The 15,554-nt window shown below is 41.1% G+C and overlaps 1 protein-coding gene across 1 annotated transcript in view; it reads right to left on the reverse strand.

Annotated features, from left to right (window-relative positions):
* The window catches only part of LOC126272795 (RNA 3'-terminal phosphate cyclase-like), a 74,257-nt gene that overhangs the window by 37,949 nt on the left and 20,754 nt on the right, over positions 1-15,554 (reverse strand). The window contains exons 3-4 of the mRNA XM_049975946.1: positions 13,070-13,199; positions 359-482 (exon numbers count right to left, since the gene is read on the reverse strand). Of these exons, the coding sequence (XP_049831903.1) occupies positions 359-482; positions 13,070-13,199 (254 nt within the window). The remainder of the gene's footprint in view (positions 1-358; positions 483-13,069; positions 13,200-15,554) is intronic.

The following is a 15,554-nucleotide window of genomic DNA, read 5'->3' on the forward strand; positions in this document are numbered from 1 at the left end:
TTACCCTGCCTTCCATCTTTAAGCTCTCAGGCTTTCAAATCTCATCTAGTACAGTCCCAATTATCAGTTTTTACTTCTCATCCCATCTGGTTCTGGGTGACTTTTCTGCAACTTTTCTTATTTACTTGACTGCATCAGACCCATTATTTCATCACTCTCCCTTCCCCTTCAACCTTTCTGTCAGAAGAAGGAGCCACTGACTCTGGAAGCTTGCACACTTCTGTAGCTTCGGTGAGTATTTTCTCCTGCTGCTGCTGCTTGGTGAGTAGATTTTTCTACTGATTCATTTTGTATCAAAAGTGGAAAATGTATTCAGTTTAAATTCTCCAGAATGAATTCTGTGGTAATGTCAACTTACCTCAGTGGTATAGTCAAACTGAGGCGCCATCTCAGCGTTGGTCCCTCCTCTCAACTGAAGAATGGTAGTAGTTGATGAGAACAGAGCACACGGCAATGCCACCTGAATCAGCAGACCAACACTCCTGCAATGGCATTCATCTGTACCAGTGTCCTTTAGCTCTGACTATGAAATGCAATACACTTAAATGAAATTTGATAATTCAGCTTCCACACCTAGAAATAAATTTAAAAACACTCCAAGACGCATTTCACACTTGTCCGCAGCCCTCTACACAGTACCGTGCACACTGCCATGGTGTGGAGAGCCCTACACAGCCTTTCATATCTACATGGCATGAGCTGTTGCCATCCAAGCAGCAAACAGCACTAGTGGAACTGCCGAGCACTTCCACTGCAATGAAAACCTGCCATTTCACTAGCATTGTGACCTGTGGGGTAGTTGCTTAGGGAACATTGATACATCCACATCTTTCTGCCACAGCATGGAGGACTGAGGCCACAACAAGGTGCAGATCAGTTAATCTGTTCTATGGTTATTTGGCGTTCTTTTTGTTTTCATAGCTTCTCGTAGGCCTACATACAGCTTCAAAAATGGACGTCAAGCAATTAATTTCTGTAATAGAAAAATGGCCAGTTTTATAGGACAAAAGCCTAGAAAATTATAAGGATAGGTTTCATAAGAAATTGCGTGGATCAGTGTACTCAAGGCATTAAGTGGATCATTTCATAACACGAATACAGTAATGCGAGTACAATAAGTTGTCCAATCACTTGACGAAGTTTTATTGTACCATTTTCAAAAACATATTTACACTGAATGGAACAATAACAATCTTTCCAAAAACTATACTTTAGAAAACTGCCAGTTTACAGAACCAACTGAAGTTGAAAAGTAATCCATTATGTTCCTCTCGTTATTTGCTAAAATTTCACCATGTACCTGTCTCATTGCCTGTGCCTGAAGCCCAATTGCTGATAATATATCTTTGGTTTCAAAGCCACCTCTGCCATGCCCAGTGTTACGCAAAATGAAACAGGCTTTTATATCTACAGAAAAATCAGGGCCCATGTTCAAAGATATTCGAGAAATTCTTCATTTGTTGCTCAGTATTAAATGTAAAGAAAATCAACTGCTTTTGAAACTTCTGAATATTTTTTTTTTTTTTATGCCTCTGTTCCTGCAGTAGCTTGTTACCCAATTAATTATGATGTGCTGAGTACAAATTATTAAGACCTTTCCATATACTGAAATAGTATTTTTATTTTATTTTATTTATGTGATGGTAACAGTCAACATTTGTATGGGTGGAATATATTTCTTTAAGAACACATTCATGCACTGTAACGAATCCTTCTGTCTCACATGTAGTTCAATGAATGTTGATATACTCAATCATAATGGCAGAACTACTCAGGATCACTGTAGAGCTCTTGAAATTGAGTATGAAATGCCAGCATTCATTTTTAAATTAATTCAATGAATGAACTGTATTCTGTTTCCCCTTTTTAAGCAAAGATAAACTAAAACCCATGATAAAATCTGTTTATTTTTCATTTCATTGGGATTGTGTCAAGACTCTGGGAAAGAAGAAGAAGGAAGTTGATGGGTCATGCCACGTACAACAGCATCTGGATAAATGTGAACCACCATGGCAGCATGCTATGTACACAGTGGAATAGAGAGTGTTTCCAACAAAGTGTGAAATGGGCATATCACAGCTAAATTAATTTCAATACAACTATTGTGCAGATAGTTCAACAACAAAGACTGTACAGAAATTTATTTTATTGTTTGTACAACAAACAGCAACAACACATGTTCACACATTGGACAGAATCATAAACCACCACCAATCTTCGATTATATACCTAGTGTATAACAGTAATGAAAATTCCTGTGTGGACCAAAATGTAAAATAAAATAAAATAAAGGAAAGGAAAGGAAACCACTCATCTGACAGACTGGTGTTTGGAGGTGCGCAGTGTAGACACATGTAACAGTGTTCACAGCATGCGTGCTTGCGCACTCCATACATCCATCCACTATAGGCAAGTGGTTGCCTTTGTCTACGTGTACTAATATTAAACTTGAGAATACATTTCATGCAACAACTAGATGTATTTCCTACTTTCTTTGTATGTAAAAAACTGAAAGAAAATTTAATTCAGGAATAAAAAGGAAAGTTTGCCAGTACCCCCGTCTCAAATGATATTGAAGCATTAAGCAAGCTTTTCCATTCATTTTGGCTTGCACTTATGAATGATTATGAAATCTTTGATACTTTGTGTGTAATTTATTACACTAAAGCAATGTATACTTGACCAACAGAAAATTAGGAAACACTGTTATACACACTACCATCTTTTCTCAGTATGTCAGTACCCTTTGTTTTCATAAATTTCATCAAGTCTTTAACTCCACTGCAATTCTCCTAATTTTTCTCTGTCTGCTACATATTTCTCTCCCAGTGGTTTACAGGACTGGAGGGAGCAAATCTCTATCTCACCTAGTGCAGTAGGGGAAGCAACGCAACAGAGGTGAATACCACTTTTCTCATCAAATGCGCATTTCATGCTTTGCGGTGCATAGCAACTTAAGTTAACCTTTACATGCTGGTCCAAATGGATGATTACAAGTCTCATAGAACCAAATACAGAAACAGAAGACATGCATAACAAATATTCTCTCAAGTCTTACAAAAGTACAGGATTAAAAATAGTACAAATTATACCAAAAAAGGATCAAAATCAGAAATATAATAGCTAACAGTGTTTGTACCATCCTGGAATATAAGATTGCAATATTACACAAATCTGTATGTGTCAGCCATGAGAACTATACGTTATGAGACCGCACTTGTGATGACACAATCTGAGTTACACCACAACAATACTTTTTACTACAATTTCATAGCAATTGCATCTGAATCATTTATATTGACATGTGGTTTGTCAACAACAGTGTTGTCAACAATTGCAACTTTAACGATACAGAAAAACATTGGTAGCTTTCTCCATAATGTACCAGAGCATCTCTCGTGTCCAAATATGAAGAATACACTATGTTTGTTATCTAGAACAATATCATATTTGCATAGTTATTAAGCTGAAAATGATGAGGGAGATACATACGATTTTCTGCTGGTGATGTTTAGTATCAATGCTTACATGTGAAATTAATATGGCTGCATTTCATTTCAGGCCTAGTACGATAGTATGTAAAATAGATTAAAATTAACATGCACTGAACAGAGTCAAGGTCTACATACAAACTCTGCAAATCACTGAAGTGCGCGGCAGAGGGTATTTCCCACTGCATCACCTACTATATCTTCTTCTCAGTGGAGTGTAGAAAAAACAACCACTTACATGCTTTGTGTGGGGTGGGGGGGAGGCGGCGCATGCAGTGAGGGGGGGGGGGGGGGGGCAGAATGGGGTTTGCACACTGCAATTAGTGTAATTTTGTCTTTCTTGCTCCTACGAGAGTCCTAGATGGCTGTAGTACATTTGTACATTTCTCATTTAATACTGGTGCTTAAAATTTTAAAGTAGGTTTTCACACCAGCATTCAAAAATCATATCACACATTTGTTCAGATTTAACTTTTCAAATGGATAAAACTGGACTCAAAAAATAAAAAAACTGAATTTTAGATTATGCAGCAGCAGCAACAACAACTTGTGTATTAAAACTTTGCGACTTCCAGGTAATAAATTAAGAGGTACCGTCATACCAAACTCATGAAAACTGTATGAACTTTCTTCTACATCTACATGGATACTCTGCAAAATACTGTACAGTGCATGGCGGTTGGTACCCCATACCACCACTAGTCATTTACCTTCCTGTTCCATTCGCAAATAGGGCGAGGGAAAAAACGACTGTCTATATGCCTCCATATGCGCCCTTATTTCTTGTACCCTATCTTCATGGCCCTTAAATGCAATGTACGTTGGTGGCAGTAGAATCATTTGGCATCAGCTTCAAATGCCGGTTTTCTCAAAAACAACATCAGCTTTGCTCCAGGAATTCCCATTTGGGTGCCTGAAGCATCTTTGTAACACTTACGTGTTGTTCAAACCAACTAGTAACAAATGTAACAGCCCGCCTCCGAATTGCTTTGATGTCTTCCTCCAGTCCGACCCAGTATGGATCCCAAACACTCTAGCAGTACTCAGGAATAGGTCACACCAGTGTCATGTGAGTTTTTTGATGTGTTATTTTGCTTTAGGGCGCAAAAAAACAACTGGGGTCATACACACTCAACTCAAAACAACAGAACACAAACACAGAGAGGAGTTAGACGACTATACATCAGTTCCAATTGAGAGAATAGTAGACGGCTAAAAACAAGCACATGGAAAAAGGGCTGAAAACACCATTCAGAAATGGAGGTCCAAAACTAAAAATTAAATGGCCTTTGCCACATTGCTTTGGGGGATAAAAAGTTAAACGCAGCCGACAGCCCGCGTGTCATTCGCTATAATGGCTGATAAATAAGATGGCAAACCCTAGCTGCAGCGTAAACGGTTAAAACAGGGGCATTCCAGCAGGAAGTGGCACACAGTTAAAATTTGGGCGCAATGTGTACAAAGTGGTGTGCATTGGCAATGCCCACCTCCTGACAGATGGCAACGCAGAGATCACTGGAGGGAATATAGGTACTCCCAGGCTGAGGTGTGAGGTCTGCAATCTTGGCAGTAGTGTCAGCAGCCTCGTTTCCTGGCAGACCGACATGAGAAGGAACCCACATAAACATCACAGTGACTCCACCAAGAGTGAGCAAGTGACAGTTTTCCTGGACCTGCTGCACTGAGGGATGAGCAGTGTACAGCACAGAGACTTAGGAGGACACTAAGTGAGTCTGAGCAAAGGACACAATTGGAATACCTGCGTCATCGGATGTACTCCGGGGCCTGATACAAGGCAAAGAGCTCAGCTGTAAATACTGAGAAGCATACAGGAAGCCGATATCAAAAGACATGGGTGCCAATGACGATAGCACACCCAACCCCACGGTCAGTCCAAAAGCCATCAGTGTATACAAAGGTACTATCACCAAGTTCCATGCGAAGATCTTCAAATTGAAGGCGACAGATCGAGGCTGGAGGAGTGTCCCTAGGAAGCGAATGAAGGCCAAGGTTAACATGGGCCACATCACGAAGCCAAGGTGGTGAAAGGTTCACAACCACTGGCAAAGCTGCAGATAGTGTGTAAGTAGCCGCCGTAGCAAGTGGTGAAGGGAGACTGCAGGAGGTAACAGAAGAAGAACGAGCCCCATACTGACGATCAAAGGAATCATCAGAAAAGGAGGCATGGCAGGTGTGGCGACGCACGGCAGACGAACGGCATGCTTACCTGATGAGGAGAAAGGCATCGTGGTAGGACAGTGGTAGTTCAGCATACACTCTCAACCTGGCTGGTGTAAAAGGCACCCATGGCCAAACAGATGCCATGATGGTGCTGAGACAGCATATGAGGGACAAGTGTGCAGATGCATAAACAAAGCATCTACAGTAGAGTTTTGAATGGATGAAGGACCAGTACAAACGGAGGAGGATGGTTTGATCAGCACCATGGGAAGTACCATTGAGGACATGTTGGAGATTGAGGGACTGCGTACAGCAGGCTGCCAGGGGAGACACATGGGAGGACCAGGAGAGTTTGCTATCGAACATGAGCCCCAGAAATTTTGTAGTTTCAATGAACGGAAGGGTAACAGGCCCAAGATGCAGAGATGTTAGGAGAAACCATTTGCGCCGCCAGAAATTCATACAGACATTTTTGTCAGGAGAAAAGCAAAAGCCATTGGTGATGCTCCAGGAGTGAAGACGATCAAGGCAGCGCTGAAGACGTTGCTCAGTGAGACAGGTCCGTGGAGAACTGCAATAGAGGACAAAATCATCAACAAAAAGAGCCCGAAATGCCCGGTGGGAGGCAGGCCATTATAGGGTTACTGCCAATAGTAAAGAGGACGGTGCTTAGGACAGAATCCTAAGGCACACCGTTTTCCTGGATAAAGGTGTCCAACAAGGTGGAACCCACACACACCTTAAAAACTCTGCCTTGTAGAAATGACTGAAGAAAACAGGTGTCATAGGCCTTCTCCAAATTGAAAAACACATCCATGGTTGGGGATTTCCACAAAACCCCATTCATGGCATAGGTGGACAAAGTAACGAGATGGTCAACAACAGAACTCTGTGCTCGAAATCCACACTGTGCATTCATTAGTAAATGGCAAGACTCAAGCCACCATACCGGCCGGGCACAAATCATACGGGTGCAAACGCATCAGGTAAGAGAGGCGGGGCAGTAGCTAGAAGGAAGGTTTTTTATTCCAGCTAGATCTTATGCTATCCTGAAAAACGCAACGACACTTTGCATGCATTGTTTGTAACGAATGCAATTTGCCAGTGCAGGGTGGCAGTTAAAAATGTGGAGAGCACATCTACGTGCGCAAATTGTGTCTCGGCATGCTCAGTCCACCAAGGGACTGGGACACGAGATAGAGAGGAAGTGTGGGGGGGATGGAACATTCTGCAGCAGTAAGGATAATGTTTGCGAGATATTTGACCTGGCCATCACAACTGGAGAAATCTTGTTCTTCGAAGTTCGCCAGGGAGGAGTAGAGCTGCCAGTCAGCCTTGGGAAGCTACCATTTAGGCATGCACGTGGATGGGTAGAAGTCAGCAAACGGACAGCACACGGGAAATGGTTACTAGAGTAGGTGTCTGAAAGGACAGACCACTCAAGACGATGGGCAAGCTGGGCAGTGCAGAAGGATAGGTCCAAATGGGAATAGATGTGCAATGAGTCAGAAAGGAAAGTGGATACTTCAGTGTTAAGGCAGAAAAGGTTAAATTGTTTAAGAACGTCAGCCAAGAGGGCACCTATCTGACAGGTCCTGGGAGAATTCCAAAGGGGAGATGTACATTAAAGTCACCGAGTAGCAAAAAATGGGGGAGGTAGCTCCCAATAAGTTGAAGGAAGTCTGCCCTGGTGATAGCGAATGAGGGAGGGACATATATATGTAGTACGGAGGGGAAATGTTGGGTGGGGAAGAAAAAAGCAAACAGACAGCTTGAAGGTTGGTGGTCAGGGAGATGGGTTGACTATGAATATCATCCCATATGAATAGCACAACGCCTCCATGAAAGGGAATGCTGACCTCAGGGGGAAGGTCAAAATGAATTGGTACGAAATGTGAAAGCTCAAAGCAGCCGTTAGAGCGCAATTTCATTTCCTGAAGGCAGAGTACAAGGGGATGCTGTGACAGTAAAAGCAGCCGTAAATCCTCATCGTGGGACTGAAGGCGATGAACGTTCCATTGGAGGAGAGTCATGATGAGAGACAGCTGGGGAAGAGGTGCTACTACAGGGCACAGAAGCAGGAGCTGTGTAGCTGGTGGTTTCACCCCTTGAGGCAAGACTGACAGCTTGTTACACAGCTGGATGAGGGGATGGCAATGTTACCTAGACACTGGGCGATTTCACAACCTCAGAGCTGAATTGGAGGTCACATGTCTGCATGGCCATGTCGTTCATGGAGCAAGAGGTAACAAGAACAGAACGATAGGTACCAGACGGGAGAACGCAGGGTTTACGACTAGCCACTAACTTGCAAGAAACTGGATAAGGCACCTTTTCCTTTACTCCGATCTCTTGAACAGCCCACACAGCAAGATACAATGGACACTCCCGAGAGGAGGCGGCATTGCCGCTGTCCTGTATGTGACCTCCTCACGCTTTTTCCTAAAATTCTCCCAATAAACTGAAGTCAAACATTCGCCTCCCCTACCACTGTTCTCACACGCTCGTTCCGTCATTTTGCAGTGTTACACCCATATATTTAAATGACCTGACTGTGTCAAACAGGACACTAGTAATACTTTATCTGAACATCACAGATTTGATCTCATCCACATTAACTTACATTTTTCCGCATTTAGGCACACCAACTGGAAATTATGTCTAAGTCATCTTGTATCTTCCTACAGTCACTCAACTTTGACACCTTATTGTACACCAAGGCAACATCAGCAAAGAACCACATATTGCTGTCCACCCTATCAACCAAATCATTTATGTATATACAGGTAACAACAGTGGTCCTATCACATTTCCCTGGGGCACCCCTGATGATACCTTCCTCTCTGATGAACACTTGATGACAACATACTGGGTTCTATTATTTAAGAAGTTTTTGAGCCACTCACATATCTGAACTTATTCCATATGTTCATACCTTTGTTAACAGCCTGCAATGGGGCACAGTGTCAAATGCTTTCTGGAAATCTAGAAATAAGGAATCTGCCTGTTGCCTTTCATCCACAGTTCACAGTATATCATGTGAGTGAAGACCAAGCTTAACTTCGCATGAGCAATGCTTTCTAAAATCATACTGATTCATAGACATAAGTTTCCAGGTCTAAAAAATTTATTATATTTGAACTGAGATTATGTTCAAGAACTCTACAGCAAACATAAGTTACGGGTATTGGTCTGTAATTTTGCAGGTATGTTCCTTTACCCTTCTTGTTTACTGGAGTCATCTCTGCCTTACACTGAAAGAGAACCAGTCACAGCATTAACATAATATTGCTGATTCACAGACACACATGTGTATTTGTGTCTGTTCAATTGCTCTTGGTCTAACACTATTACTTTATAATGAGAACGTAAATGTTTATGTGCCTGCAACCAGTGATTTATTTTTTCTGAGCCTTCAATATTATGTCTGCCAGAAAGTACTACAAACAGTTATAGTATCATAGTCTCAGGTCAACTTAACACAAGAAGAGAAATGAATTTACATTTCTGAACCTCATGTTTGGACTTCAATAAACCGAAGTGCATATTTTTTCTACATTGATTTGCAGTACTCACGCATGATATGTCACAGCTGTTTGTAAGAAGGTCATTGACAGCACAATTGTCCTGCAGATAGTATTCGTCATTATGGAATTTTGCTTAAAAAAGATGGACTGTATTGCAGATCCCCCTCTCTGCATGAACACAATATTTAGCACATTCTAGGAGGTGCTGGTAAGTCCTTTGGTTTCTCTAGTTAAAACAAATGTAGACTAGTTCTGAATTTTTGCTATTAATGCTTCTTTACATTATATGTGACAGTACCTGTATAGAAGTAACACTGGTTTTTACTTTTTTGTGGAGATATGAAGTGAATATAGTGCAAGAAGGTAGATAATTCACAAAGTCATGCTGTGATTAAGTATCTTTCTTCAAAGGGAACATTGGCAAACAAACTTATGATAATTTTATTTGATTATGGTTTAAGGGGCCAAAACTGCTATAGTCATAAGCGCACATTCTGTGGCATGAAGAAGGGTAAAAAACCAAAATTTAAATCAGCAGCAATGGGAGCAAAAATCAAGGAGGAGGAGGGAAACTGAAAACAGAAGAAAATCTTAGAAAAGTTCTTTTGAAGGGGGTTTGTTTTACCCGAAAAGAGCCTCAAATCACCAATGTCCTCCCACTAATACTTACAGACTCAAGGACATGATCGGCTGAACATGTCATCGGCTAAAAGGGAAGATGTATCAAGTGACAGCTGTAAACGGGCATGTAGTGGATTAAAATAGGGAGACTGAAGTAAAAGGTGTCTCACCATCCTCGATTAAGAGCAGTGGGAAGAAAGCAGGGAAGATCGCCAATTAAAAGAAGTTGACAAAAAGGACAGTGCCTAATCTGGAGTCAAGTTAAAATTACCTCCCCTCGATGATGAAACCAGGAGGAAAAGATCCAAGCAAGGGGAAGAGGTTATATGTCCCGCAATTTATTATCCTGAAGTGCAGACCAAGTTGTGTGCCACAAAAGAGCAACACAACGACATAAAACGCTCCGTAGATTGGCAAACGGAACCATGCAAACAGCAAGCTGAGGATGAGAGACAGCAGCGTTTACCACTATATCGGCTGCCTCGCTTCCGCAGATATTAACATGCCTAGTATTCAGAGGAATGTCACAGAGATGGCCCCCCTCAAGTGGAGCATGTGAAAGCAGTCCTGAATCAGATGGACCAGGGCGTGGACGGGATAAAGAGCTTGGAGACTGGGAAGAGATCTGAACGAATCCAAGAATATAATATAATATATAAACATGAGGGAAGGATTGTGTTCACAAAGTTCCTTCCTTCATATTTCTCCAAACTGAGGATTGCAGATGATTACCCACTACATCACAACAAGCAGCAACAGGGTGCCTCACAAAGTTACACCAACCCTCCAGATCCTGCACTATGAATCACTGGTGACACAATTATACCTGAGGACAGTTATGTTCCACAAAATGTGTTAACACTACAGGGAATGCAGACGTGAGTTACTAATAACACTAACACAAAAACACACATGGACAGAATCAACATAAATTTCTGCACACTGTCCTACACTGCCAGAGGACAAATTTATTCTCGGTTATCCTTTAAGATAACTGTAGGGTTCTTCCAGAAAGGCTACTTTCCCCACTTTGAGTGCAGCTCAGTTTTCAGCTTACAGACAGACTATACATCCCCAACATTTTCTGTCCAGTTATCTTATGTGATTAGACAAAATTACTTCATTGAGCTCGTAGTCATGTAGAGTTATTTTCAGTTGATTAAAACACATATTTGCATTTGATTAGAGAGCTATTATGTAAACAATACCAGACAGACACAGCTGTCAACTGTACCACACTGAAGTGCCTGTCCCAATTGGAGCACACTATCAATACGTATTCGACAATGGTGATTTAATTGTCTCCACTATCACTGGATGGAATACTTTTGACAGCATTATGGGTGCCAAATGCATAACCCCAGTGTCAGCTCACGCAGCAACTGAAGATGCCCAGGTGCTTAAATTGTCTTACTCTCCAACAAGTCACCTATGTGTTACAGAACTTCAGGTATTTCAGCCTAAGTTGAGCAATGGTTTACAGCAGATTACTCTTCTTGACTAACATGATCAGTCCCATTCCAGAAGGCACATTCACACCCATGCTTGAAGATGTACTATGGATGTCAGATAAGTGGCACCACTCAGTGCAGACATCTCTGCAAGTGATAGCAATTCTTGAATAGAGAAGATTTACACAGCCTACCATTAACAACTAATCGTGGAAGAAGTGCAGTAACTTTCTGGTCTTTCATTAAATGACCACCATATGAATAAAAGACAATTGCACGAGTTTCCAATACACTGTCAATGATAAGCAGCAGTAAGGTGTCACATTCACCAATCCAATCCTTTTTTCCACAAACATTATGTAGGTCATCTGACAACATAACATTTATAATTTAAACACTTCTCAGCCACTGTTTACAGGAATGTATTTTACACAGAAGGTTGCTCAACACCTGATGAAAAGTAATCTAAACACGAGCTCAGTGACATTATCTTGTGTACCCATATAAAAGAACTGGACAGGAAATGTTAGGGTGGTTTAGTCTGTCAACTGAAAATAGAGCAGCATTCATAGTGGGGGAAGCTGACTCTCCTAGAAGAACACTACAGATCCACACAGGCTGACTAAGAATCTGTTTTTCCTCTGGCACTGTACAACAGAGTGCAGAGATTTATACAGGTGCTGTCCATCGGTTTTAGTATTATCAGTAAATAACTGCACTCTTTGCAGTTTTAATGCATTTTGTAGGACATATACACCCCGCCATGTCTGTGCACTGCATCGTCAGTGCTTAAGGAGCAGTGTGGAGGTTTGGTATGACTTTGTGAAACACATTGTAGTAGCTTTTTGTGACACAGTGAGCTAGACAGAGTGGGGCATTACCTGCTCAACCTTTGGTTTGCAGACATATGAAGGGGGCGAAATGCATTAGCACAATCTGGAGATCTACCTTCTCTCGTGCTTCTACTCCACTTATCACCCCTTCCCCCCCCCCCCCCCCCCCCAACACAAATTATCCCTTAATACATCTCTACTGCACTTAGATGTGTTACACACATTTAACATTTGGTTTTAACCCGCTTCATTTGAAGATGAACATTAGTTTTACAAGGTTACAACAATATTTTTAATCATCTTCATTTTTTTCACATCCCCTGCAACAAGAAAAAGCACCACACAAAAGTGACCTTCAAACACCCCCACATCCCAAGCTCACACCCTACCGCTCAGGAATTTTAGTGCACTATTCTCAACACTCCCTCCTAGCACCATGCAAAAATTTGCAACTACACGATTTTTTCCCCATAATTTTCCTTTGTTAACTAAACTATAGGATGCACTCTGTATTGCTGCAGATGTCCATATCACTATGACAGTAGTCTCAGAAGTAGTCATGCAAGTATTATGATCACATATCTTATCCGATTCCTCTTTTTAAACTTAATAATCTTCATCTGCCACATCTCCTTTCTCCTTTTTATGAAACTGAAGCCAGTAATAAGGACTGTATGTTGGGATATTTATTTCACCTTCATTACTTAATAAACACCAAAACTGTCATTTCATTCACTAATTGTTAACAGATTTATTATTTGTTACACTTTAAGAGGGCAGATATGTAGAGGGTATCAAATTAAAGGTTACCTGAAAGAACCACCCAGGGGGAAGAAGGAACGTTTTGGCAACAAACTGGAAGAGTCTGAATGCACATATGAAGTCACAACAAACAGTAACATCTACTGGTTGATAGAAGAAGAAGAAGAAAAGGCACTTATTTTAACAGCAATAATTTTTCATACCCAGCTGTTTGGGTGTCAGCACTAAATTCTCCTCCTCCTCGTCTGTCTCCTGGAAAAAATGTGACTTCTGTAGAACCCATTTCAGCTCCCACAAGCTGACCTCCACTCAATTTCTGCACCAATTCAAGACCTGTAGAAAAAAAAAGAAGATTAGTAAATTGAATAAATATTTGGTCTGTACAGTGACAACACCTGCCAAGTAAAAGTCTGCAATTGTGCATACGTCTAATGTTGTGAAACTATATGTGGAGGTAGTATCTGTTCCTGTAAAAACAGATACCATTAATGACTGTGCAGCTTCTCTAGAATGAAATGATGATTAATTTGACACCTTAGATGCAAACAGGCGTTAATTTATATCATTGGGGACTTGTTGAAAATGTATGCCCCAGCCACCGAACTTCACACTATGCCCCAACTTGTACGGGACATGGTAGATTAACCTGCCATGTGTAAAGAGTGTGATGGGCAAACATCTATTAGGCCCACTACGAATGTAGTGGTGTGGACATGTTGGGAATGTGGATCTCATGGGGAGCATGCAAGGTATAAGTCCCTGCAGGCGCACTATCCTCTGTACCCTCAGTGGCTCAGATAGACCGTCTGCCATGTACGCAGGTGATCCTGGGTTCGAGTCCCGTTCAGGGCACACATTTTCAACATGTTCCCAATTATGTATATCAATGCCTGTTTCCAGCTGGGATGTCGATTTAAGTGTCATTTCAATGTTGTGAAAGTTAATCACATAAATATTTTTCCTTGGATGACCTTTTACATGCAACCACCACAAGACAGTATCTGGTAGAGTGGCAGTACCTGATGCTAAAAATCACTGAGGTTTCCAGATGTTGGAAGTTAGCCTGTAAAACAAGTAAAGCTTATCCAGACACTTTAAATCCTCTCATTTCAGGGTTGAAACTTAAATACCTAAATGTTCAAGACCAAAACATGCCAGATCACTGAATTAACCTAACACATGACCCAGGCACAGCCGTATATTGAGTGAAGTTTATTGATAAAGTTAATGGAGCTGTGAAGAAGAATAGTAAGCTAGTTTCTTACACTCCTGTGACTAAGGCAATAGCTTTGACCAATTTTGAACTACCTGGTGGTTATAATGAAACTTTCGCTACTTGATAGGGCCCCATGAAAAAAGAGTGATAGGAGGACAATTAAACTTTGTGGAAACATTTGAATGGGCACGCGGAAGAGAAATGACGAATAAACCATTCAAAGAAACATTTTAATTTCCACATGAGAGGATAACAGCTCTATACCATATTTAAATTCCACATTACAAGCACTGCTCAATGTGACAACCAACAGCATCAACAACAGCCTGGAACAGCACTAACACCATTTCACAATTGTTTGCAGCACTTTTCTAACAGTGAACCATGGATTGTTCCAGCTGTTGTGACACAGCCCATGCACTACTCTAAGATCATACTTGTGACCAGTATTCTCAGCCATGGCAACAGTAACTTCAACAATTTTTGGTGCAATTGGCCGTTAGCCGCTCTCTCCCAGGAGCAATTGCTAAATCTCCACTTAATTCTTAGTTCCGAATTGTGCTCCTCAACCAGTGTGTGGAAAGAGCACCTCTCCATATTCCTTTAATCAACAGCTACATCTGTACTGTGTAAAACCACCATGAAGTGCATGGCAGAGCATAATTCCCATTTACCAGTTACTAGGGTTGCTTGCCCTTCCATTCACATACAGAAAACGGGAAGAATGATAGTTTGAAGGCCTTTGCACATGCTGTAATTAGTCTAATTTTATTCTCACAATTCATATGTGAGCAATACATAGGGGGTTGTTGTATATTCCTAGGTTCACAATTTAAAGCTGATTCTTGAAACTGTGTTAATAGTCTTTCTCTGGATAGGTTACGTCTGTCCTCGAGTCTACCAGTTCAGCTGCTTCAGTATCTCTGTGACACTCTCCCATGGGTCAAACAAACCAGTGACCAATTGTGCTGCCCTTCTCTGTATATATTCAATGTTTCCTGTTAGTCCTATTTGGCATGGGTCCTACAACTTGAGCAATATACTAGAACTACTCGCATGAGCAATTTGTAAGCAACCTCCTTTGCAGACTGATTGCACTTCCCAGTATTCTACCAATACACTGAAGTCTACCTCTTGCTCCTTCCATTTCATATCCCTAAAAAGTGTTACACCCAGATATTTGCACGAGTTGGCTGATTCCAACAGTGACTCAGTGACATTATAGTCAAAGGATACTCCTATTATTCATTTTATGAAGTGCACAATTTTATGTTTCTGAATATTTAATGCAAGTTGCCAATCTTTGAACCACTTTGAAATCTTATCAAGATCTGACTGAATATTTATGCAGCTTCTTTCAGACAGTGCTTCATTATAGATAGCTGCATCATCTGCAATGTCTGAGGTTACTATCAATATTGTTGGCAAGGCCGTTAATATACAACATGAACAGCAAGCTTTAAAAGCTGTCT

This window comes from Schistocerca gregaria, chromosome 5, assembly GCF_023897955.1.
Source record: "Schistocerca gregaria isolate iqSchGreg1 chromosome 5, iqSchGreg1.2, whole genome shotgun sequence".
NCBI classification, from domain to species: domain Eukaryota; kingdom Metazoa; phylum Arthropoda; class Insecta; order Orthoptera; family Acrididae; genus Schistocerca; species Schistocerca gregaria.